The 27,811-nt window shown below is 38.5% G+C and overlaps 1 protein-coding gene and 1 long non-coding RNA gene across 5 annotated transcripts in view; both read right to left on the minus strand.

Annotated features, from left to right (window-relative positions):
• LOC131239626 (probable acyl-activating enzyme 16, chloroplastic) overlaps positions 1 to 27,811 on the minus strand; it is a 127,608-nt gene that overhangs the window by 91,003 nt on the left and 8,794 nt on the right. For 3 of the 4 annotated variants that reach the window (XM_058237426.1, XM_058237425.1, XM_058237428.1), the window contains exons 3-6: positions 27,226 to 27,252; positions 9,510 to 9,701; positions 7,418 to 7,532; positions 3,819 to 3,906 (exon numbers count right to left, since the gene is read on the minus strand). In XM_058237426.1, coding sequence (XP_058093409.1) covers positions 3,819 to 3,906; positions 7,418 to 7,532; positions 9,510 to 9,701; positions 27,226 to 27,252 — 422 coding nt within the window. The remainder of the gene's footprint in view (positions 1 to 3,818; positions 3,907 to 7,417; positions 7,533 to 9,509; positions 9,702 to 27,225; positions 27,253 to 27,811) is intronic. The other variant, XM_058237427.1, reaches the window with a different exon arrangement.
• On the minus strand, positions 22,997 to 25,694 carry LOC131239629 (uncharacterized). The gene is made up of 3 exons (XR_009168296.1): positions 23,784 to 25,694; positions 23,563 to 23,693; positions 22,997 to 23,464 (listed from the first exon to the last, which is right to left on the minus strand). It is a non-coding gene; the product is annotated as an uncharacterized LOC131239629 (long non-coding RNA).

The following is a 27,811-nucleotide window of genomic DNA, read 5'->3' on the forward strand; positions in this document are numbered from 1 at the left end:
GGAGAGATTTTAGGGTTCCGGAACACCGGAACCCTCTCTGCTTCGAAAAAAAGGGCCCCGAGCCCTTATTCAAAGGAGGCGGACGGACGGTGCCTCGCACGTCACCGATTGTGTTGACGTCACCAAGTTATGTGAGTCCCATCATGAGGTATATATTATATCCAAACCATTCTTCCATTTGGCGAGCTCGTCGTAAGGCTTTATGAGAAAAACAAGACAGATCCAAGGATCAAGTGGACCACACTGGAAAAAAGCACCTGGATATTGAACGTCCACCATTGAAACCCTTTTGGGGTTGCAAAAGTTTTGGATCATATGATATTTGTTTTTCCTATTCATCAAGGTCTTTGTGACCTCATGAACAGATTGGATGGAAAGCTAACGTTATGGTGGACCTACGAATGTTATAACGGTGAGAATCATTGTCCTCACTGCTATTTGTGGTGTGGTCCAATTGAGGTTTGGATGTCACTCATTTTTGGGTTCACGATCTAAAATGATCTCTCCAAATGGATGAACGGTGTGGATATAATAAATACATTATTGGTGGGGCCATGTAACTCTGATCTCCTTTCAATTGTTTGTACGACGTGGACGACGGAAGCGGATTGCGTACTGAGGAACTCAGTACCCTTAGCGTACTGAGTAAACTTGTGGGGTCCACTGTTATTTTTTATTTTATCCACTCCGCTAATCCATGTTAAAAGATAATATTATGGCTTGATTCCAAAAATGAAGCAAATTAAAACCTCAACTGGACCACACCACAGGAAACATTTTGATTGAACCTCTACCATTGAAAATTTTTTGGAGGCCAAAGAAGTTTTGGATCAAGCTGATGTTTGTGGTTTCTCTTCATCCATGTCTTTGTGATCTTATGAACAGGTTGGATGACAAATAAAAATTACTTTGGACCTTAGGAAGGTTTCAACAGTGGAAATCATTATTCCACACTGTTTCTTGTGTAATGGTCCACTTGAACTTTGGATTTACTTCAATTTTGGTATAAACCCCTAAAATTAGCAGTAAAAATGGATGGACGGTGTGGATAAACCACATACATTCACAGTGGGTCCAACTGAGTTTACTCAGTACAATAAAAGCGCACTGAGTAACTCGGTACGCAATCCGATTCGGTGGGACGCTCGTCCGCATGAAGTTCATGCGCTGGAAACTTAGGTAGGGTCCACCGTGATGTTTGTGAGAAATCCACTCCATCCATCCATTTTTTGAACACATTTTAAGATATAGGGCCAAGAATGAGCCGGATCCAAGACTCAAGTAGGCCGAAAATGTGAGGATTGAAGGTCCACAGTTGAAATATTTGTGGGGCCACAGGTTTTGAATCAGTCTAATATTTGGGTTTTCAATTCATCCCAGTAATGATGACGTAATGAACGGTATGGATGGAATGTAAACATCACTGTCGACCCAAGAAGGTTTCAACGGTAGGAATTTCCCTACCCACCTTTTTCTTTAGTGCGGCCCACTTGAGTCTTGGATCCTGCTCAATTTTTGCCTCAAGTCTTAAAATAATCTCACAAAACTGATAGATGGAGTAGATTTCTCACAAACATCACGGTGTGCCCCACTCCTGTGAAAGGATTTAGTAGGAAATCTGCATCTCATCTTCGCACGACACATGCTCATACATCATGTGGTACACCAGCCAATCCACACCCTCCATCCATTTTCATAAGTAATTTCAAGGCATGAGGCCAAAAAGGAGACAAATGAAATATCAAGTGTACCACACTACAAGAAATGTGGTGGCAATGATGGCCACCATTGAAGCTTTTTAGGGCCCACCGTAATGTTTATTTGCCATCCAATCTATCCATGAGGTTTGACAAACCTGGATGGGAAAACATAAATATTAGCTTTATCCAAAAAAATTATAGACCCAAAATAGTTTAATGATGATCATTCAATGAACACTATTTTGTGTGGTGTGGTCCACCTCAGATTTGGATCTACCTTATTTTTCGGCCCATGCCCTAAAATGATATGTTAAAATGAATTCCAATTGATGTTTGGATGTTCATACATATCTTTATACATTTATAAATGGTATGCATCATATTTAAATATATTTACCTTAGTTTAATCAGATAACACGCATAACTTAGTACCTTATACAAAGGAAATTTATTATGTGCACTTCTTTTTTGATATTTTATGATTTAAAAGTGTGCATTAAGGTTTTTTTAAATAATCCCCAAAGTTTCATAAAAAAATTCAACCATTTTGCTAATGTTTCCCCATGTTTCCCAAAAAGTGCGATAAACTATGCGATACAAACGATATATCCCGTGCGATAACCGATACGTATCTGTATCCCAAGGGTGCGATACATTGTGCGATACCGATATTTCGAACACTGGGCGCGGCTTTTGGGGTACAGGTTTTTCTTATAAATAAGCAACCCCTTGTAGGTTTTTTTTCATTGAAGATTATGAATAAAATTCTGCATTTTCCTACTTCTCTAATTCTCTGAGTTGTGAAAAGCTAATTGGGTGCAAATCTCTCCCTTGGTGCGAAGCCACACCCATCCCAATTTGCCCCCACTTCCTACCATCTATATTCATCATCTCTCACAACCATCCACTCTTCAAATCCACCTTTATTTTGTAGCTAATCATTCTCTACAGCAGATTTCCAGAATCAGGCCTTGCAGGAGGGCCGAAACTTCAACAGAGCACCGTGATCAAACCAGTCATCCGATTGCCCTGAAACTTGGTGTGTGGATGGCCCACCCCTGGCCAACCAACCCCTAGTTGGCCCTTTTTGGGTTCGTGGGCCCCACACATGTGCGGGCAACAATCTATGCACATGCGTCAGGCCATCCTGCTGTCCACACGTGTGGACTGATTACAGGTTCTCTCTCCTCTCCTTCACTCCTCTCTCACCTTATTTCCCTAACCCTAACCCTAGATTATCCTAAATCCCAAGTTCTATTCCCCTTTTACAACCCTAGGGCTTCCCGAATTGAAACATGTGAATCCCTTGGATTGGGAAAATAATCTTTTGCATGTGTGGATGAATATACTCTCCTTTGATTATTGTTTGGTCTATAATTTTAATTGATCCAGCCCTAGCATGTGTAGGCTTGGACCCTTGTAGATCCCCCTTGTTGAATGCTTGACTTTATGTGGGATGTGGAATTTTTGTGAATGTTTCTAACTTAGTATGATCTAAAGTCTGAACTCTTACATATCATATTCAATTTCCATGTCCTGCATCATCCTGTTTATCACCCCTAAAAAAGAAATCTCTTCCTTCTTAACTTCCTCTTCTTTCCAAGCAAAAAATAAAATAAAATCTCTTCCTTCCTCTTCTTTCATTTCTCTGTTGCGAGGGTTTACCATCCCTCTTCCTCTTCAATCAACCCTAGATGATGATGAAAGGGTAATATATCTATTACCATCATCACCATAGAGGGTCTATCGTCATCCCTCTCAGATTGTATGAGCCTCAAGGGGCACTAATTTCTGGAAGAGCATCGATCCGGCAGATCTCCTGGTGAAATCCATTCTTCAACCAGCAAGACCAATAAAAGCCTCAGGAATATAGTTGACATTATCAGGTGTATTGGGACCCATTTCCTGTCCCTCTTAGTGTTCAGTGGGTCATGCCAGGCAATCTAAGCTTGATCACAGTCCCCATCAACCATTTTATCAGCAGCATTCTCTGATGTCTCTTCTAGCACAGCAGTCCCTGCATACAGAAAACTTCGACGGAATATGAAGATAATAATAGTGATTTCATGTGTAAATTATTAGGCATCACATAATAATATATATTAACTCCTGCCTAACCTTTCAGAATGATTGTATATTTGCAACAACTCCTCAACAGATGACCTTGTTCCCCGAACCACATTAATTGCACCAGTAGCCATGATGCCTGTACCAAAAGTATTGTCCAAACATGAGGTTTTTTTTTTTTTTTTTAAATACTATTGAGATGTAACAAATACAAAAATAAATAAAAATTCTCTACCAATAGGAAGTTATTGCATTGCTAGTATAAAAGGTCCAAATTAATAGTAAAGTGTAACTCTAATGATTAGTCTGAACTGTCTGCTATGCATGCCTACCGTACAATGCCTATGTTTCTCAAGAATTATGCTGATCAAACAACCCTATCATTTAATCAATACTCAATAAAATGAAAGATCCATATCGTCTATGGACATGGTTTAGAATTGTGTCCGCTAAGACTCAGTTTCATCTGAGTAATACCGGTTTCAGTCTGTAACAAAATAAATCAACAGATTGATAGGGAAGCGAAACAGACAAGTCAGGGTGCATCATACTGGTTGCTGTCCATATGCGAGTCACACTCCGAAATTGCTATCAAATTCATGATAATGACAAGTTGTAATCATTGACCTACTTTGTGGACACTCCAGCAACCACCTCTGATCGCCCATATCTTCCAAGAAACAATTTGATTGGATGATCTTAACCATCCAAAAGATTCCCAACTCCATGGGCAGTACCAATCAATCACAATGAAAAGATCAAAATAAAGATTTGGACTATTCATCATGTGTTTGACCTTGGAATGTCCATATCTCTCAAAGTATCTTTCCGACTGGACAACTTGCCATTTGATCAATGGCCAACAAAATCAATAGGATGTGATGATTATAAAGATCCAATCATTGACATCCTATGGTCTGCACATTTGATTGCTTACGGCTTCTCAAAACTCACTTTGATCCAATGATTCTAATAATATGATAAACTTTCACTAAAATTGGAAGTCAAGCTCAAAGCCTCTTGCCAATTGAATTGGTCAATTCATTCAATTCATGAATCTCTCCGATTGGACAACCTAACCATTTGATCAGTAGACAACAAAATCGACAGGATATGCTAATTATAAAGATTCAATTTTTGGCATCCCATGGACAATATATTTGCTTGCTTGTTGCTTTTTAAAATTCACTTTCATCCAATGATTCTAATGATATAATCAACTTTCAGTAAAAGTTTGGCAAGTTTGCTTCAACATTATGATCAACATTTGATTAAGAAGAAACAACCATAGAGAATGACTTTTGCGACGACAACAGTTTTTCGATGGATGTGTTGGAAGACTTTGTAGGGTAGATTGAAGAAAAAGGTCATTTGAAGCAGCCTAGTAGTAGCTCCAATAGGAGATAAAACAGTAGAAAGCTATGAAAACTAGAGATTATCCTAGTAAGAACTAGGGAGGCCTTCAACTTTCAATATAGTTGGAAGGAACTGAAAGAAGGATGAGAAAAGAACCAGAGGAGAGCTTGCACTGACTTGGTGAGAAGGTACATGAGGGCTCCATCACTTAAAGGATTGGGCCATAGAAGAGTTGTTAAGGTCCCTTGATATACATTGATATGCCATCCTCTAATGGCTCGTGCTTTTAGAGCAAGTGGTTGTTTGACATGGTATCAGAGTGGAAGGTCTTGTGTTCGAAATCCAGGAGCAGCAAATATGCCTCCCTAATATATTCTCCGACAAGGGGCTGTTGAAGGTCAAATATTGCATATTATCCCCCATTTATATCTTGGTTTTATGAACATAATAATGTTTAATGTTCTATTTTACTCATGTTTGTGTTGCAAGGTGAATTTAAGAGCTTGGATTGAAAAGGGTGCTAAAAGCATGGATTTGATACTCAAGAATCACCAAGGCAAGGGATGGATCTTAGGAGACCGAGATTGAAGAATTAACATGCCAAAGATCCAAGAAAACTAAGTGAGGAATGAAGAGAATCAAATATTTGAAATGAAGAAAAGAAATCCTGAAATCGTCCTGAAAAAAGCATATTCTGAAACTCTGGGTCATTTTGTGAAATTGCGCAGAGTGAAGTCTATTTTGGAAAACTGCGCAGAGTGAAGTCTATTTTAGCAAACTGCTTAAATTTGAGGTGATTTCTAGAGTTTTCCAACTATGTGCGAAAGTTGGAGTTCCATAACTATAAATAAGACTCCCTAAGATGTTCCTAGGCATCTTTTAGTGTTTAAGGAGTGGAGCAAAAGGATAGAGAAGCCGTTGCCAAGAGTTTTTCTTCTTCTTCCTTAATTGTTTTCATGTTATCTTCTAGGGTTTAAGGAGTGGAGCAAAAGGGCGGATAAGCCGTCGCCAAGAGTTTTTCTTCTTCTTCATTAGTTGTTTTCATGTTTTTCTTAAGAGCCTTTGGTCCAATCATTTCTATGGTTGGCTAAACCTCTTAGCTAGGGCTAAGAAGTGAAGCTTGTAGCATGATGGGATTTTTCTATTGCTTTGATTCATGTTTATGTTGAACTTCATGGATTCTAATTTGATATTTAAGCAATACTTTCAGTTTTTAATGGTTTATTGTGACTCAAATTACAGTAGATCTGCAATAACTTTGAGTATCTTCTTTTCTTAATTTGATATTGAGAAATTATAAGTCTTGTTGTTCACCATCGTCCCTTGGGCATGGTAGGGTGATAGAATCCTTCCTAATCTTCACAATTCTCCTGCTTTGATATTATGGGATTGATAAATCATGTTGTTTGCCATTGTCTCTTAGGCATGGTTTGGTGATGGAATCCTTACCAATTATCATAGTTCTCCTTCATTGAGAATTAGGTCAATGGAAGTTCAGATTTGGTTTTATTGATGTATTTTCCAATTGGATAGGATAGGACTCCAATTCTAATTGTGTTACTTGAATCAAGCAAGAGGGGGGCTTCCTGATCACTACAAGTGGATCCTTGGCACCCTAGTTCCCACCTTTAATTGCTTAATTCACAATTACTCTCTCAATCACTTCAGAATTAGCTTTACATCATCTTCTAGTTCTACTTCTAGTTAATTTCAGAAATGCACAAGATCAGTCCCTGTGGATTCGACCTCGGTCTTACCGAGATTATTACTACATCGCGACCCTACACTTGGGGTTGTGAACAGGGGCCATTTATAGTGTGAGTTGTGAGTGTCCCTCCACCCTTGCCCAGTATATTCCCGTGCAGAGTTCCACCCCGCATGTGTGTTAAAGTCCCTTGATATACATTGATATGCCAATGCCATCCTCTAACAGCTTGAGCTTTTAGAGAAAGTGTTTATTTGACAAGAGTCATGATTGGTGACACATGTCTCACAAAGACAACCATAAATAGTTAGGATGGGGCTATGATGATCAAAAAGAGAAACTCCGCTACAAAAAAAAAAAAAAAATTGTGCAACATATGTATCCAACATGAAATGCCGCATGAAGAAAGAACTGGAAATGCATGGTAACTTCAGGATTAAAAGGCTCTGATAATTCACTTCTAAATGCATGATGAGGACATCAACTTCTAAATAGATAAAGAAGTTAACATTACAAGCAAGCAACAAGGTTGTGGCAGAGAAGACTGCCACATAATAAAGTCACAGTGAATAAACAAATTACGGTGTACCTTGATCTGCAATAAGCCACCGACATGAATTGTCAGCAAACAGTGCAAGCTTTTCATCTGGGCTAACTCCAACGACTCTTAAACCTTCAGAAAAATACAAAATTTCCTGCTCAAGCTGCCACTCAAAGACACAAAGAAGCGAATGAACAGGATATCATATGCAGTAAGTGCTAGTAATTAATTTCAAACGAATTAGTTTATATACAGAAAATAAAAGTTCATTAAGACAAAAAATTTGCATAAAAGATCTTAAGCACAGAAGGATTAGTCCTAAAAGCAGGCAGCTATAAAATAAGTACATGGTGCACATCTTTAACAAAATTAGAAGCCTCCTGTAGTTCCCAAGTTCCTCAGCCCTGAAAATTTGTGTATATGATGAATCCACACAAGGAAAGTGTCAAAATATGTCAATACCTCTCTGAAAACAATTAAAGAATTCCAAAATATCATGATATTAATATAACATGGAAGTATAAAAATTCCTTCGTATACAAAGTGATGAACAAATAAATGGCTAAGAAGAGATGGAAGAACTCCAGAGATTAGGGTAAATTAATGGGCGACATCCCAGCAGGTTATATGTGACTAGTTGGACTCTTGCGCGAGAAGAACATGAGATCAAGGACTATAGAGAGGAAGTTAGTAATAAATGGTTATAAGATGGAGTTACAAATAGGAAGGTAGCAGGGACCTACAAGCCCAATGTTCTCAAGACCATCTAAAGATGAACTAAGCTCTTTGAAGAGTTCTGAAAATAAAAATTCCAAGTTTCCAACAGCAGTTCATAGAGTAATGTCTAGTTTTAGCAGGCTTATTTGGGAAGACAATGGTGCTATAGGATAAGTTTGTGCAGGATTATTAACTTCTATAAGGCCAAGGAAAGGTCTCTCCTAAAATTTAGCTTAGATATTCCTATGGTCTTCTATTGGACGAAGGAGACTCCTAATGTCATTCATTGGACTTCTTGTGGCAGGGCTGCACCACCAATAGTTACGGATGCCGATGATGGAATCCATGACTGTTGAGCCTTTAGATGTCTCCTTTTTCCATGTCCCTCGGGAGATGAATGAAGTCACCAATCTCTCTGGTGAATGGAGAATTTCTGTGACCATTTGTCAATTGTTACCCTTTGTCTACGTATGATATTCGGCGTTTACATGTGACTGCATGCATTATCATTTTGCATTTCCTTGATCATCAAATATTTATTTATTTAAAAAAAAAAAAAAACAGAGAGAGAAATAAAGAGCCGAATGAAATAAGTCTGAGAATATGAAGTACTATTCTTTCTCCAATCGGATGAAGAATGCGACAGCAATAACGTGCAACTGTCAACAAAAGTATCTGAAACATTATACCACTTGATGTATACTGTTGAGATATCAGATAATAAGGAACATTTGTAATAGAGGATATTTGAGGGGCTTATATGTAATTTCATTATAATTTTTAATGAATTCATGAGATAAGGGCAAACGCCCTAAGACTCTCCTCTTTTCATTATTCTCCTCTCTTCTCTCTTCCTTTCTCTTCTTCTTTTTCCTCTCTTCCAAATTTCCAATCCTAGCAACTCTCTCTCATTTTCTACTTGGTCTCAGAGCAAGATTTGGGCATTGATTGGAGGTCTTTTGGGTGGGACCCATTGCTGATGTCATCATGTTGTACAGGTGATGTCAGCAGTGAACCTTTGGCTAGGTCAAGTATTGCATTCAAAAGAGGATGAATTTAGAAGATTTTTTTGTGTTTTTTCAACATTTATTGGTACATAGTTGATGGCTTTTCCTTCAAAATAGAAAATGCCCAAAACCATAGAAAGTTGGAATCTGTTCGTCTCTCTTTCATTTTGGTTATAGAATGTAAAGTCATTCCATTTAGTAAGAGATTGGTCGGCACCTTGGTGTGCATGCACATCTCACTTATCGAAGTTTTGTTCAAATACTTGTACGAGAACTTGTATAGATTAGGACTTCCCATGACACAGCAGTTCTTTCACGCTGTTTTCATCAATTACTGATTTCAGAGTTTCTTTAATCACTTCATACATCAAAATTTTGGAAATGAATTTAATTTACATTCTTTTGACAAAGCATACCTGTTTGTAAGTCAACTCTGAAGGAGGATCATGATATGGATCCACCAATGCTATCCGATCCCCATATTTTTCTGCTGATGATTTCCAAATATCTGGAACTGTCTTCCACTCATTGGAGGCCAAGACATGGTCGTTAGACAACAAGTCACTCTCAAGTAGAGGAGAGCACCTCCTGACCCGCAGGTCCTCTGGCTATGGTACAAAAATAATAATAATAAATAAATAAAAGGAGGCAACCATAGGATAAAACTTTGTTAATTGCAGAATGCATGCAGTCCTATTCTTGCCACTATTAACACAGGCATGAAAAGACTAGTTTGTTGCTTTTCGTTATGCCTAAGAACTTAGCTTGCGATGCATGTTAGGTTTTGATGAATCCGGGAGAATGAATACAGATTTGCAACATTATTTTTCAATGTTGGGATTAATGCTCTACCAATAGCAGTGATCAATTACCATCTTGCATGAAAGAAGTTACATGGATGGTAATCTAATAACTGAAAGAAAATTTGTAGAAAATGCTGAAGGAAAGATAATATATGCAATTTGATACAGTACTGACATGATAAGCATCGTGTAATGTTGAATTGTATGCTTCAAGTAACACTGGTGACTATATAGGTTTCAGATTTTGAGGAAGTTCTTAACTAAAACAACAACAAAGATATAGCAAATAGACAACCATTCAAGATAAACCCTGATTCACAGAACAAATAAGACTAAACTATTTACATCTCCTGGGGTGTTTGAATAACTATGCAATATTTCTTAGGAAAGTCTGTATATTTTGGGAACTGATTTCTGCTGGCAAACCAATCTTGAAACATTTTAAGGTCTATAATGCAGGCAGTGATCATTGGATGGTCATGATCAGCCAGCAATCTCATAGATTACAGTGTATAAATCCTCCCTCCCTCCTATCTTTCTTGCTCTCTCAATCTCTCAACACACATGTTAAAAGAGAACTCTTTATCCAACTATTCATAAAAGCTCTTTTACATGTACATATACTTTTTTCCAAAGCTTCCAAAGCAAAGAAACCTTAATCTAGTCCTAATCATTCACTAACTCTAATCCTAACCAAGCCATTCTAGGTGTTGAGAATTTGGTTGCACAAGTTTTTCCTTTGAGCTTGGTAAATGATAGGATGATCAGGTTTTGTAAGGATGATTGATGTGGTGGTGGCCCATTAAGTTAAATTTCGGATCCCTCTATAGGCTGAACACTCGCCTTGAAATCAGAGTCAATGAGCTTTTAACAAACTGGGGAACCATAGTGTGGGGCACCAATCATTAGGAGGGATCTAATAAAGAACGAGAACATGGTCAATTAATTGGGGCTACTGGAAGAGGTTTTTCTAACCAAACAACGGTCAATAGAAGAATACGAAATGGGAGAATGAGGGGTTCTTTTCTGTAACTCTGTTAAACCCTATCAAGAGTAGTGGAGAGGGCCGAAGGTCTGGCTCCAAAGAGTAATGGAGAGGGGAGGTCTAGCTCCAAAGACATGGTCATTGCTTTTAGTGGTTAGTGGGTATGGAGCTTATCACTTGCGAAACAGAACAGACAAACAATCATCGTCAATTGTTGTTCTGTGTTTTAGGGACGCCAAATGTGTGAATTGCCACTTTCTCTATTGCCGTCTTTGTTGCTATGATTTGGGCCTAGTTTGGAATGTGAAAATATATGTAATTTTGTGTGTGCAAGTGCATATCTGTGTGCTCCTGTGGAGCATTGTAACATTTCCTTCAAAATTAATATACGTGTGTGTGTTAGCAGTGTTTAAATTGTCGGCGATATTATCGAAATATTGCCGATAATATCGGTGTCGCTGCATTGGTGACACCGAAACCCCAATTTTTCGTTTCTCTATGGAATATCGACGAAATATCTGTGAAATTTTCGTTATCGTCGATAATTTGGATTCTCGCTGAGGATATCGACTGTATCCTTGCGTAAATACATAAAAATCAAAAAAAAGTTAACCAAAAAAAAAAATTTCTTTGATTTCAATAATACCTGGTTGATCGAAACTCAAAAGAAGAGAATCTGACATCAATTGATAGCTCCCTCTTCGATAGAGGTAAGAAAAATCTCAAAATTTCCTTTTCTTCTTTCAATTGGAAGATTTTCACAAGATGGATGATTTCGGCAAAAAATTTGGGATTTTGGGGATTTCTTCCCGATTTGGGTTGGATTTAGGGTTTTAAAACTGTCAGTCGAAAATCCCCCTTTCTGAGATGGGAGAGTTTTCAGTGTAAACGAAATCCCCCTTTCTTCAGCGAAATTCCCTCCCCTGCAAATGATATTTTTAAGCTTCGAAGGGTGGAAGCCGATTGCTTACTGATATACTCGATACACTTTATCGTACTGAGTAAACTCTCTTGGGACCACCTTGAATGTATGTGGTTTATCCACGTCGTCCATCCTTTTTTACAACTCATTTTAGGGCCTAAGCCCAAAATTAAAGCATAACCAAAGCTCCAGTGGACCACACCACAAGAAACAATGAGAATAATGATTTCCATCCTTGAAACCTTCCTTAGGCCCACAATGATGTTTATTTGTCATCAAACCTTTTCATAAGGATGCAAAGGCAAGGACAAAGAGATAACACAAATATCAGCTTGATTCAAAGTTTCTGTGGCCCTGAAGAAGTTTCAATGGTAGGCGTTCAATTCACATTATTTCCTGTGGTGTGGTCCACCTAAGCTTCTGATATGCTTAATTCTTGGTATGTTTCCATAAAATTTCCTTCTAAAAAGGATGGACGGTTTGGATAAGACATCCAAATCATTTTGGGCCCCACAGGATTTACAAAGTACACTCTCTTGCAATCCGTTTATTAAGGGAAGTGGATTAGGTGTTACGCGGGTAATACTTTAGTGGGTGTTACCCTTAATTTGTGGGGCCCACCTTAATGCATTTTTTTTTGTATATCCACACTCTACATCAGTTTTTACCGATCATTTTCTGAACTGATGCAAAATCTTAAGTAGATCCAAATCTGAAAGCCCCTAAGAAGTTTTCAATGGTAGACGTTCAGTCCTCACTGCTTTCTGTGGTATGGTCCAATTGAGATTCGAATCTGACTCATTTATTAGCCAATGCCCTAGAATGATCTTGTGAAATGAATGGACGGTGTGGATATAACACATGCATCATGGTGGGGCCAACAGAACTTGGTGACGCCAACACACCAAGGAGGTCAGTGGTGTCGCACACACGTAATCCACCTCCGATTTTGAAGCAGGACTTGGGTGAGACCCCAGAACCAGCGATGTGGGTGGGACCCTTACCATAGGACTCACCTCTATGCATTCACTGTATATCCATGCCGTCCATCTGTTTTTTCAGATTAAATTAGGGCATGGTCCAAAAAATGAAGCAAATATAATTTTCATGTAGACCACACCATAGAAAACAGTGATTATTGGCCATTAAAAACATTTTGTGGGCCACAAAAGTTTTGGATCAAACAGATTGTTTTTCCTTTCATCCAGTCTATTTGACCTTATTAATAGGTTGGATAATCAACAAACATTACAGTGGACCCTAGGAAGTTTTTAATGGTGAACGTTCAATGATTGTTTGTTGTGGTACGGTCCACCTGAAATTGATTCTTCATTTATTGGTCCACACTCTAATTTAGGCTGGAAAATAGATGAACGGCATGGATATACAATGCATGCATTAAGGTGGGCCCTACAGTAAGGGTCCCACCCACATTGTTGTTTGGGCCGTACCAAGTAGCGCTCCCGATTTTGAGGGATTCTGGGGTGTAGCTTTAATGGGTCTGTATCCATTGAGGTGGGTGGAATCCCTAACCATGGGACCCACTATGATGCACGTGCCTTATATCCACTCCGTCTATCTATTTTGAAAACTCATTTTAAGGCATGGTCCAAAAAATAAGCAGATCTTAATAGCAGGTGGACCATAATATGGAAAACAATGGTAATCGACCAATAAAACTTCTCATGGGCCACAAAAGTTTTGGATTAAGCTGATATTTGTGTAATCTCTTCATCCATGTCTTTGTGACCTTATCAATAGATTGGATGGCAAATAAACATTCTGGTTGACCCCTTGAAATTTTCAGTGGTGGTGATTTAATCACAACGGTTTGTTTCCTGTGGTATGGTCCGCTTAAGATTTGGATCTTGTTCGTTTTTCTGATCATGCCTTAAAAGGAGCTGTCATATTTGATGGACGATGTGGATATAAGGCACATACATCACAGTGGGCCCTACAGTTATGTAATGCAAAATTTTTGTATTTTTTTTATTTCTAAATATGCAAATATGTGTATTAAGGCTTATGATGAAGTTTCATTGAAAAATTCCACCATTTTCCTCATGTTATTTCCTTTTTTCCCGAATTTCCAGTTATCAACGATATTATTGGCTATAACGATATTATATCTTTATCTGATGGGGACATCAGAGGACCTACTCGAGTGTACCATATACGAAAATGACCACCCACATCAACGCAACTTTCTTTGTGGATGGGAGACGAGTTCCAGATGGGTCCCACCAGGTCATTTTAAAGACCCCACATGCATTGGACGTGCATTAAGAAGACTCCACTTTAGAATGATGCATGTGGGCTACTTAGGAGACTATTTTAGTCATAGAATATCTATTTCATGTCGATCCGACCGTTGGATCTTGTCTATCAAGCCATCGGGCCACTAGATCTTTTAGATTCGTGCCCCTTGGACTCTGATCTTGCTTTCTTTATGTTTTTTGTTATTTTTAGAAGTTATTTGATGGTTGAGATTGATAATATATGTTTTAATTTTCTTATTTTGTATAATGGGCCACTTTACTTAATCGAGTGGCATAGTTGTAATTATGCTGAATTTTAATTTCTAATTTTTTTTATTATAAAACCACAAGGGAAGTGAAGTTCCAACCCTTGTGGAGATTTGAGATGAAAAAAAAAGAGAGAGAAGCTCTCTTGTGTGAAGGAATTTTTCTTCTTTATTTTCTAGGGTTTAAAATTAAAATAAAATTAAATTAAATTAAATTAAAAAAACAACCCTCTCTTCCAATTAAATTGTGGAAGGGTAGAAGCTTGTTTGGTGGTGGATTCTCCAAGGTATATCCTTCCTCTTTCTCATCTTCGAAAGGTATTCTTCTTCTTACATCCTTCCTCTCTCTTCTTCGAAAGGTACTCTTTTTCTCGTCTTCCTCTTTTCTCTCTCATTACAACCTTCTAAACCCTAGATCTTTAATTTTCTATTTTTTCCAATTTCTAAAAACCTTAATTCCAAAATCCTCAATTCTCATGAACCCTAATTTTCCTAATTTCAGATTTTTCCCCTTTCCTAACCTTAATTGTAGAACCTACAAATTTGTCCATTGAGTGTGGAACGTGCCTATGCTAAATTAGAAGTTTTATCCTTCCATCGGTCCTAGTTTTTAATTAGTTTATGTGATTTCTTAGCATATGGGCATGTGATTTAGATTAAATTAGATTTTATTTCCCATTGCTTACTCTTAATTACTTGGTGGGTTAGCATCTTTTGTTAATTAAATTACTTTATGGACTCTTTCATAATCTCCACGTTGCATGCTAGCATTAAATCATGTGTCCTGCATCAAATTTAGTATCAGAGACCATAGGTTTAGCATAGGATTTTTGTGTTGCATCTAGGTTAGAGTCACATCTAGGGTTAGTACAGTATGTATTGCATATAGGATCATATTGCTGAATTTTCAGTTCACGGCCCCACTTATACCATTGCTGAAATTTCAGCATAGTAATTTCAGGTTGTCACATTGCTGAATTTTCAGCTTGTAATTTTCAGATTACACCCATGCTGAATTTTCAGTTTGGCACGCTCGGATTACTGTCTTGCTAAATTTTCAACATAAGTTTTGAGGATATTAACTTGCTGAATTTTCTGGTTAGTGTGTCTAACGTGATCTCTAGGTCAGTACTATCATTGTCATCACATTGTCCTAGGACCTAGGGTTTCCTTTAGAGTGTCCTTATGTATGCCCACTCGTTCAAGACGTGGCTTTGGTCTACATCCCACTATGAATCTATCGCAGATTGACAAGGCCCTTAACGCTATCAACAACCGTCTGATGGCTATTGAAGCGCACAATAGGACCACCACAACTCAATTGACCATGATCAATGCGCGTGTCAATCGGCTTGAAGTCTCCTTTCAGGCAAACCCCGACACTCGGGAAGATGTCCAATCACAAGTCAAGAATTAAGTTGAGACTGTGCCACTGGCAATTATTAGTCGCTCCTTAAGCCAAATTGTAAAAAGTGATGATTGGCGCAGGGATTCAATTTTCCACACTTATGCGAAGTATGGTGACAAAAACTGCAAGGTGATCATTGATAGTAGCAGTTGCATCAATGTGGTATCTGCTTGCACCGTGGACCGCTTAGGTATGCTAGTTGTTCCTCACCCTCGGCCCTATCGAGTCTCATGGGTTGATACATCTTCAATTCTGATTTCTCAGCGTTGTCTTATTCCCATCCAGTTTTGTTTCTATACGAACATGTTGTGGTGTGATATTTTGCCTATGGATATAGGCCACATGATTTTGGGTAGGCCTTGGTTGTATGACATGGATGCAACACTATTCAGTAGCTCGAATACGTGTTCGTTTCTGTATGAAGGCAAAAGGATTGTCTTGAAGTCTCTCCCGCCCAAAAGCATCCCTGAAAAGGAGGACGTCAAGACGTGTGGTCCTAAAGGTGTGACAAAACTCCAACTTGAGTCTCTTCCTATTGTTAATGTCAAAGAGTTTGAAAGAGAGACTAAAACTGATTTGACGTTGTATGCCCATGTGGCAAGTGAGGTCACAGATAAGGTTATTATGGAGATGACACTTGAGGTTACACCCGAAATTAGTGTAGAGTTACCATTTGAGGTGAGTCCGATATTGGAGGAGTCCAGTGTTGTTATTCCAGATGACATATCGGATGAGCTTATACCTGTGCGTGACATTCACACATTAACTCTACCAAACCTTCATCACGATCAAATGAGTCCTAGGGAGGACGTGGATTTGGAAAGACAAGTAGATGAACCTAAGACCCCTATAGATTACATATCCATGTATGTGTTCCACAGGCCTTCAGAGTTTGCATATGCATCTACACAACATACGCATGACTTGCATGTGGAGATTAGAAAAAGAATCAATATAAGTAATGAAACATACAAAATGATTGCCAACTCACACCATAAGTTTAAAGAGTTTGTTATGGGTGATGAAGTCATGATTAAAATGTCCAAAAAGGTTTCCACAGAGAACCATAAAAAAAATTACAAGCTCATAACGCTGGACCAATAAAATCTTGAAAAGACTAGGTTCGAATGCTTACTTGACAGATCTTCCACCTAACATGGGTATCAGTTCCACATTTAATGTGGAAGATCTTGTACCGTTTCATGGACATTCCCCTGACCCTCACATGAACTTTGATGATGATGTCCCGAACCTGTCCCAAAACCCATAGCCATTACCCGACCCCTCTTCTCAACCTTTACCATCCGTACCATCCATACTTATGAGAAGAGAGGAGATGGAGGATCCCTTAGATGAAGAAGCGGTTTCCACACAACATGACGGTTACCAGGAGTACCTTGTCAAATGCAAGGGCAGACCAAAATCAGACAGTATGTGGATCACAGAGTCAGAGCTTCATCGATAAGACCCAGGACTCCTCGAGCATCACTGTAGCTTTATTTCGCCAGAGGAGAAATCTCCTCAGCCAAGGGGAATTGATGAGGACATCAGAGGACCTACTCGAGTGTACGAGATAAGAAAACGACCACCCACATCAACACAACTTTCTTTGTGAATGGGAGACGAGTTCTAAATGGGGCCCACCAGGCCATTTTGAAGACCCACATGCATTGGGCGTGCATCTAGAAAACCCCACTTTGGGATGATGCATGTGGGCTGCTTAGGAGACTATTTTAGTCATAGAATATATATTTCGTGTCAATCCGACCATTGGATCTTGTCTATCAGGCCATCGGGCCACCAGATCTTTTAGATTTGGGCCCCTTAGACTCTGATCTTACTTTATTTATGTTTTTTGTTATTTTTAGGAGTTATTTGATGGTTGAGATTGATAATATATGTTTTAGTTTTCTTATTTTAGACAATGGGTCACTTTACTTAAGTGAGTGGCATAGTTGTAATTATGCTAAATTTTAATTCCGAATTTTTTAATTATAAAACCACAAGGGGAGTCGAGTTCCAACCCTAGTGGAGATTTGAGAAGAAAAAAGAAGAGAGAAGCTCTCTTGTGTGAAGGAATTTTTCATCTTCATTTTCTAGGATTTTTTTTTTTAAAACCCACCCTTCCAATTAAATTGTGAAAGAGTAGAAGCTTGTTTGGTGGTGGATTCCCCAAGGTATATCCTTCATCTTCCTCATCTTCGAAAGGTATTCTTCTTACATCCTTCCTCTCTCTTCTTCAAAAGGTATTCTTCTTCTTCTCTTGTCTTCCTCTTTTCCCTCCCATTACAACCTTCTAAACCCTAGATCTTTAATTTCCTATTTTTTCCAATTTCTACAAACCCTAATTTCAAAATCCCCAATTCCCATGAACCCTAATTTTCCTAATTTCAGATTTTCCCCTTTCCTAACCCTAATCATAGACCTACAAATTTGTCCATTGAGTGTGGAACGTGCCTATGCTAAATTGGAAGTTTTATCCTTCCATCGATCCTAATTTTTAATTGGTTTATGTGATTTCTTAGCATGCGGGCATGTGATTTAGATTAAATCAGATTTTATTTCTCATTGCTTACTCTTAATTACTTAGTGGGTTAGCATCTTTTGTTAATTGAATTACTTTATGGACTCTTTTATAATCTCCATGTTGGATGCTAGCATTAAACCATGTGTCCTGCATCATTATCTCCGGCCAACGAAACTTATAGCGACACCGACAACTCGAACACTGTGTGTTAGTCATTAGACTAATCACAGCACAACCCTTTACCCTAACCATCTCTCCTCCTCTCCCCTTCTTCTCTCCCTTCTCCACACTTCTTATCTATTTTATTTTTCTACTTGGTATCAGATCCTACAATCAACAGGACCTTATCACAACCTTCGGTAATGGGACCCACTATGATGTCATCCGTACGTACGGGTGGCGTTAGCAATGTATCGCAGGTAGTCTTTTTGGAGCAAGAATGTATGGGATCTGGCATATCCGAATTTTACAGGAACAATAGCAATTTTTCTGCGATTTTTGGAGGTGTTTTTCGTGGTGTTTCAACGAAAACGGAGAAAAATTTAAAAAGTCCACATTTCGTCTTTTTTTGCTATGTTGTTTTTCTGAAGGATTTTCTGGCAGATGGTCCACATGGAGTAGGTGCAGTTGATCAAGAGCAATCTCCATATACAAGTATCACAAAGCTTTGTCAAGATTTGAGTGTGTTATGACGTGTTTCGTGAGAAGTGGGTGTTGTCAGCCTTTGTCTTTAAATATTTTGTTGGGATTTCTTTATTCCCTCTTTTTCTGATGTTATGGGGTTGCGGTGTACAATCATTTTGCTGGGATTGTGTCTTGCTTTGTACTTAGAAGTAAACTACGCACACAAGGTGTTCGACGAAATGCTTCACTCGACTTTGCATGGAGGATTTCACAAGTGGTGGATCTTTTCTTCTCAGTTCATCATCTCTTCATTTATCAGGCCCTTGTTGTTTGTTGTGAGTGTACTTCACTCATGTTGTGTTCCACGTGATGCACACAAGTCTCCACATGCTATTGTGTGTGTGTTCTCACGCGTGTTGCACATGATGCACACATTTATTGTGCAAGTTGCACTTGTTTATGAGAGAATTTGCATGTGGATGATAAGTTTGTGACTCAATGTTTGTCGAGTTTAGTTACGGACCATGGTCGTGTACGAATAAGAAGATTCAAGCTACAGTCTATATCCTGCCATGTTGTGTTTGAGGGGGGAGTGATGATCCATGCTCATAGTTACTATCTTCCTTGTACGTATTCCAAACTGGGCATGATCGTTATACATGCTCTATATATATATGTGTGTGCGTGCGTGTGTGTGTGTGTGTGTGTGTGTGTGTGTGTGTGTGTGTGTGTTAGTCATTAGACTAACCACAACACAAACCTTTACCCTAGCCGTCTCTTCTCCTCTCCCCTTTCCTTCTTCTCTCCCTTATCTACATTTCTTATCTATTTTATTTTTCTACCTGGAATTGCTTGGTCAATGTCGACTTTTGTGGGTAGCTTCCTAAAGGGGTGGAAGGGGAGGCATGAAGGACAGATAGGGTGATATTTCTACAGAAATTTGAATTATTGAATCTTGAAATCAAGTTTTGATTCAATTCGGGTGGTCCTCATTGTGAGATTCCATACTCTTACATAGATCACAAAATGCTATACATGGTATATGTTGACCCATAATTTTGGGTGATTACAATCCCTGATTTAAGGGATAATGAATGAGACTAATTCTATTCATAAAATAGACAACCTAAGTATAGTACATGATTGAATGGATCCATGTTTTTATAGTGTGGTCCCTCGATTGACCCCAGCATCAATTTGGACACGAGGAATTGATTGTGTGGTCAAGGCAGTCCTTTTGTGAAGATATCAATGATTTGAAGGTTGGTGGGACATGAGGGAGACTAATGACCCAGTGCTCATATTCATCACGAATGAAGTGACAATCAATTTCAATGTGTTTTGTACACTCATGGAACACTGGATTCTCTGCAATTTTAACGGCACTAGTTTTATCAACAAGTAGAGGCGTAGGATGAGGTTGAACAAAGCCTAAATTAGCCAGAAGTCCATGAAGCCAAAGGACTTTAGAACAAGCAAAGGACATAGCTTGATACTCTGCTTCTGTAGAAGATTTTGATACTCGATCATGCTTCTTACATTTCCAAGTGATTAACGCCTTGCCAAGGTACATGTGCCAGCCAGTGGTTGATTGGTGCGTGTCAGGAAAACCAACCCAATCAGCATCAGAGAATGCATATAGGGTATCGAATGAGGCATTTGACCGCTACTAAGCAAAGATGCAGAGGAGCACTCATAAATTGACTCAACGAGTTGACAACATAGATATATCAGGTCTTGTGATAGTTAAATAAATTAAACTTCCAACAAGTCGTTGATATAAGGTAAGATCAGGGAGAAGATCAATGTTGTCATGTGCAATCGCACATTCGCATATGTGATTGCATATGCGCACAATGGAGCAGAAATCGCAAATGTGACAATGGCATATGCAATTTCTGCACATGCGATCGCATATGCCACTCGTGCGAGAATATGTGATCGCATATGCAATGTATGCGATCGCATATTGGCCAACGATCAGAAATCTAACCATTTTCTGACCGTTGGATTTTTTTAATTCTGCCTTTTTTCCCTATAAAAAGGCATTTTAACCCTCCTATTTGCATACTACATGCACTCATACTCTCTCTCTCTACTCACTCACACTTTCAAAGTCTCAACTCTCAAATCTCTCATTCTCTCTTACATAATTCCAAGGCCCAAGCTCCATATTTCTTTCAAGTTTCAATCAAGGATTCAAGATTCAAGAAAGTAAAGCAAGCAAGACTACATCGAAATTGAATTCAAGTCAACTCAAGTCTCACATTTCATTTTCTAATTCTACATATATCTCTTTCTAGTTTCTTCTATATATCATTTCGTTTTCTACATCTCATATTTCTCATTGATTTCATTTTCTACATTCTCTTATTTATTAATATTTATTCTCTAGTTAGTTACATAATATTCATTCATACATAAATCATAATCATATTAATACACCCACTCTCACTTTCTATCTCTCTTTCTTTACATTCAAGAGTCAAAAGACTCAACATTTTGTTATTTTTAGTTTGTTACAACTTACAACATACAACTTACAAGAATATTTATAAGATTCAACTTTCAAGAATCAAGTAAGAGTTCAAACTCAAAGGCAAGAATTTACATTCTACAAGAGCAACAAGAGTAGAATACTACAAGTCTACAACATTCAAGAGTCAAGAGTGAAGAATATATTTCCGAATTTTAGATTGTGTAATTTGTGTTTTTGTAATTGTGTAACTCTCTCTCTCTCTCTCTCTCTCTCTCTCTCTCTCTCTCTCTCTCTCTCTCTCTCCTCTTGACTCTTTTAGTCTTCAGTCTTTACTTTAGTTTTTATACTTTTTAGTTTTTACTAGTTTACAAGTTACAAGTTATAACAAGGAGAATCAATACACACACCACACCATGTCTTCTTCTCAATCTTCCTATTTGAAACCCAAGTCGAATGACCTAGGTTAGAAGTATGGGCACTATCGTAGTGTTGCAGATAAGACTCACATAGTATGTGAGTTATGTGGGTATGTGGGTTCCGGTGGCATTGCGTGGCACAAGCAACACTTTGCACATTTACTAGGGTCAAATGCAAAAGCATGCGACAAAATTACTTCAAAAATCTGAAGGGAGATCGTTGAATATATGGACAAACAATTAATAAAGAGATGCAATAGTGCCCTACGTCATGAGGAATATATGGAAGAAGACACGTATGAAGATATAAACGTAGTTGATGTAAATGAAGCTAGTCCTACTTCCCCTACTTCGACAGGCCGGTCTAGACCACAACCAACGGCCTCAAAAAGAGCCCGAGGGCATGGGCCCATAGATAGATGGTGTAGACCACACCCCGAGGATGTGATCAACCAAAGGGGTCAGGGCAAAGGGTCGGCTCAAACAACTTTAGAAAACCGGTATAAACAAAAAGATAGGAAAACCGCTATTCAATATATTGCTAAGTGGTTTTACCAAACCGGCATTGCTTTCAACGTAGTGAAATCGAGAAGCTTCAAAGTTATGGTTGAGGCTATAGGTCAATTTGGACCTGGGCTTAAACCTCCTTCATATCATGAAATGAGGAAGACGTGCCTCAAAGCTAAAGTTGATCATACACGATCCTTCATAGCCGAACATAAGGAATCGTGGAAAACGTATGAATGTTCACCAATGTTGTCAAATCACATATGCGATCGTGTGCGATTGCATATGACTGTGCGCATAGGTGATCGCACAATCGCATTTGCGATCGAATATTTTTTTGTTTTTTTTTATAAAAAAATTTTAAAAATCCAAAAAATAGGGAGAAATTAAGAAAAAAATGAATAAAATATAAGAAAATAGGGGGAACTTTCCTAAGTTAATAGATAAATAATTTTATATACCCTTAACCCTTGCAATACATTTAAGTAAAATAAAACCAATTAAACAATGAATTAAATATTAAGTCATCATTCATCAACATTCTACAATATATTTAATGAATATCAACATTCAACAATACAGTCAACAATCAACATCAACACACTTAGTAAACAAAATGAAGAAGTTATTTATTTATCATTGATCTAATCATATACTATATACATTGATCTATTTGCCATTGTGGCATTTGATCACAACTACCATCGTCATCATCATCTGAATCATCTCCTTCTTCCACATACACTTCTTCTTCTTCCGTTTCTTCATCATCCATATGTACTAATACTTCATCGACATCCAACGGTGAATCTTCAGCTTGATCATTATCATCTCCTTCTTCCATCTCCTCAATCTCTTCAATGGGTTGACGGCTACTACTCGCCCCCCGACTCCTCCCCCCCCCTTCGCTTTCGAGTGGTACCTTCTCCAGGCGTCAATCCGTGTACGACATCTTCAACTTGCGTCCATGTCAGGTCCTCTCCATCAAATATCGGGTCTTTCGTCTTTACGAGCCACTCATTATCTGCATCCAACTCATCTAAGTTGATAGGGTCAAAGAAACCAGGCTTTTCTTTCCTAATTTGGAATCGTTCTCGCAATTTTTTTATTGTATTGGACAAAAACCAAGTCGTTGAGCTTTTTTTGCTTAAGGCGATTCCTTTTCTTGATATGAATCTACATGAAAGAAAGCACATTTGGCATCAGCTATTCAGGTAATTAATTTAGCTTACACCTTATACTAAAAAATTGAAGTTTACAATTACTAAACTTACTGCCTCGAACGTGCTCCAATTGCACTCGCAACCACTAACAAAACACATGAGTCCAAGAATCATCATAGCTAGCTTCTTTAGAGTTGAATCCTTCCTGTTCGGGTCCACCTCATAAGCAACCCACCAATCAGCTGAGAAAAATAGTTTAGGTAGGTTAGAGTCACTTTGTAGATTACATTGTAAAAAAAACTATTTGTAAGACTGACATTCATAGTACTTACTGGGTAATTTCATTGTCTGATACCTGATGACGATATCCCTTGAGAATATACCCTCACTTTTTGTATAGAAGTCCAGTAAAGTTGAGATCTTGTCGTGTTCTTCTCTATTTGGAATCATTCTTTCCAACACATCAATAAATCCAACCATATGCATAATAAGTGTGCTTCTACTGGATCAGCAGAAGTGAATAAAGTTGGGTTAAGGATGTAAGCAACCAAATATAATGGAGATGACATTTGGCTGCCCCATCTTCTATCTATAATATTTATAATTGGCTTGTAATCACGGTCTCTCTAGTTAAAATCGTCTATGATCTTATTTTTCGCCTTTTCCATCGCATCATATATGTAACTCATTGTAGGCTTTTCATCCCCATCCATCAATCGCAACATAGTGACTAAGGCTCGGATGCTTTTAACACCTTTACAACTTGTGTCCAAAAACTTTGCGAAATGATTATTTGTTGAACCTGTTTCCCTTCAGCCTTCTTTGACCAAGGCCCACTTGTAAAATCAGTCGACACTACAAAGCTTCTAAGTTCTAATTTTTTTGTATGTAATCTTTGTAGTGTTAAAAAGGCTGTAGCAAAACGAGTGACTACTAGACGTAGTGAGTTACCCCCAATGTGTTTTCTCATTCGATTGAGAAAAAGAGCGTGTTTGTACATGAAGACTGTGATTCTTCTAGCCCTTGCGATCACATTTATAAATAACTTACTTATATCTTCTAACATAAGATCAACACAATGGGTCGCACAGGGGGGTTCCAAAATAAACGATACCTCTTCTCCATAAGAAGATGACCGACTATTACATACGAGGCTGTGTTATCTGTAATTACTTGTATAATGTATTTCTCACCTATTTCCTCAACTACATTATCTAGTAAGCTAAACAAGTATTCTCCTGCATGTAAATGACCCGATGCATCCACGGACTTCAAGAACATTGTCCAAGCTGGACAATTTACCAAAAAGTTAATGAGAGACCGCTCGGATCTATCGATCCATCCATCGGCCATTAGTGAACACCCACATGTTTTCCACGATTCCTTATATTCAGTTATAAAGGATCGTGTATAATCAACTTCGGTTTTCAGGCATGTCTCCCTCATTTCATGATATGAATCAGGTTTAAGCCCAGGTCCAAATTAACCTATAGCTTCAACCATAACTTTGAAGCTTCTCGATTTAACAACGTTGAAAACAATGTCAGTTTGGTAAAACCACTTAGCAATATATTGAATAGTGATTTTCCTATTTTTTTTTGTTTATAACGGTTTTATAAACTTGTTTGAGCCGGCCCTTTGCCTCAACCCCTTTGGTCAACAACATCCTCAGGATGTGGTCTACACCATCTATCCATGGGTTCATGCCCTCGGGCTCTTTTCGAGACCGTTGGTTGTACTTGTGGTCTAGACCGGCCTATCGAAGTAGGGGAAGTGGGACTAGCTTCATCTATATTAGCTACGTTTATATCTTCATATGTGTCTTGTTCCAAATATTCCTCCTGACGTAGGGCACATCGCATCTCCTTCTTGATTGTTTTTCCATATACTCCATGATCTCCCTTCGGATTTCTAAAGTAATTTTATCGCATGCTTTTGCATTTGATCCCGGTAAATGTGCAAGGTATTACTTGTGCCTTGCAATGCCACCGGAACCCACATACCCACATAACTCACATACTATGTGAGTCTTATCCAAAACACTACGATAGTGCTCATATTTCCAACCCGAGTCATTCGACTTGGGTTACAAAGAGGAAGATGGGGAAGAAGACATTATGTTGGTGGTGTGTGTATTAATTGCAAGTTGCTACTTGCTAGTACTAAAAAGTAACTAAAAAGTAAAGTAAATAAAGAGACTAAAGAGATGGGAGAGAGAGAGAGAGAGAGAGAGAGAGAGAGAGAGAGAGTTACACACTTACACACCCTAGTAGTAGTAGAAACTAGAAAGGGAGAGGGAAAAGAAAAGGAGAAAGAGAGAGAGAGAGTTACACTAATAGTAGAAAGGGAGAAGAGGGAAAAGAAAAGGAGAAAGAGAGAGAGAGAGAGTTACACTTACACTTGTAGTAAAAGAGTGGGGAGAGAGAGAGAGAGAGAGAGAGAGAGTTACACTTACACTTGTAGTAAAAGAGTGGGGAGAGAGAGAGAGAGAGAGAGAGAGAGAGAGATTTACACACAAACACCATTACAATTATAAATTTACAAAAACACAAATTCTTCACTTCTTGTCTTCACTTTTGCCTTAACCCTTGAATCTTGACTCTTGAGTCTAGAATATTATAGACTTGTTTTACTTGTAACTTGTAACTTGAGCTTATAACTTGTAACTTGAGCTTATAACTTGTAAGTATCTTGTTCTTGTAACTTGTAAGTTGTGTTGTAACTTGTAACTTGCAAGTAACAAAGTAACAAACTAAAAAAAATGTTAGAACTTGGAACTTGGAAGAAACTCAAACTATAATAAATTAAACTTGCAACTTGTAATGTAAGTTGAGTCTCTTGAGTCTCTTGAATGTAAAGAAACTTTAAGAAAGAGATAGAGAGAGTGGTGGGTGTGTATGATTATGAATTTATGATCTATAGAACTTGGAAAGATTAGAAAGAGAGTTCAATGGATGGAGCTTGGTTGTCTCTTGATTCTTGAATCCTTGTAGTTGTAGTTGTCCCTTGATTGAAACTTCAAACTTGAAAGAAATATGGATGGAGTGGAGCTTGGGACTTAGAATTATATAAGAGAGATTGTAAGAGAGTAGAAAATAAAGATAGAGAGAGAGAGAGTTTGAACTTTGAGTGCATGTAGGAGTGTTTAGAATCCCATTTTATAGACAAAAAATACAGATTTAAAATTTAAAAAAAAAAAAAATGGCGAATATGCGATCGCATATTCTCGCATACTGTGAATATGCGATCGCATATTTGCGGAAATCGCATATGCGAATATGCGATCGCATATTCGAATGTGCAATCGCACATGACAACACTGATCATCATATTATAGTCTGAATTAGTTCAAATACTCCATAAAAGCAGGAAACCAGCCACCCAAATCCTCAAACGGTGGCAGGAATATAAGGGAGAGGGAGAGGGTGATTATCCACTCAAATAGGGGGGAGAGAGAGAGAGAGGATGATTGTCATGCCCCAAACTCAGGAACCGGGCTCACAAAATTCCCAGCCGTCAAATCCGATGTTGATAGCCTCCGTAGTACCCCATTCTCAACTCCTAGCTCATACACGCCAGGTTCCGATCCTGGGATCCTACAAGGAGGATTTTTAAGGTGATTTTTTTATTTTTTTTTAAACGAGCATGACCGCAAGTTTACCCAAGTCACAAAACATCATCACCACATATCCATTAATATAATCATTGAATACAGTACTAGAAGGGAAATACATAATATAACAAAAGTCAAAAAGGTCAAACGCATGCTCCTACCTCAATGATGCTGCAGTCTAGCATAACCTGCACGTAAAGAATGTGCGTAAGCTTACTACGAAACTTAAAGAGTGCGTGCGTGTGTGCGCAATGCATGTGCCAAGCATACAAATGTCAGAGTAAGCGGAATGATGGAGGGCCAGACTGGCAAGTCCATAAATACCATCAGCCATACCTAGGCTATGCGATGGAAAGACCTACTGCGCCAAATGTCATATGCTAAGGAAGCAATGCAACATGCAAATCCCGATGTCTAATCCACATCTCAATACAGTTCTCATCTGGAATAATCGGGGTCTAGTACACTCTAACACTGACCTGCCGCCCCATCGTGCGCATGACCCAGTAAGTGAAAGAGACCTCACTATCTGCCTTGTTGGTGGTATGTTAATCCCCACCCGACTCGCCGATAGCGGACCCATTTCACAAGTTGGTCAGACTCAACCTAGCTTATAGCCCACTTCACCCGGGCGGATAAAGTCACACCCCCTTCCAACCGACCTCGACACAGTGGGAGATGGCCTATTGGTATTTAGCACTCGGGCGCTTATGTTATCCACTCGGTCTCGACGTTGGAGCATCCTGT

Source organism: Magnolia sinica, chromosome 3, assembly GCF_029962835.1.
Source record: "Magnolia sinica isolate HGM2019 chromosome 3, MsV1, whole genome shotgun sequence".
NCBI lineage: Eukaryota > Viridiplantae > Streptophyta > Magnoliopsida > Magnoliales > Magnoliaceae > Magnolia > Magnolia sinica.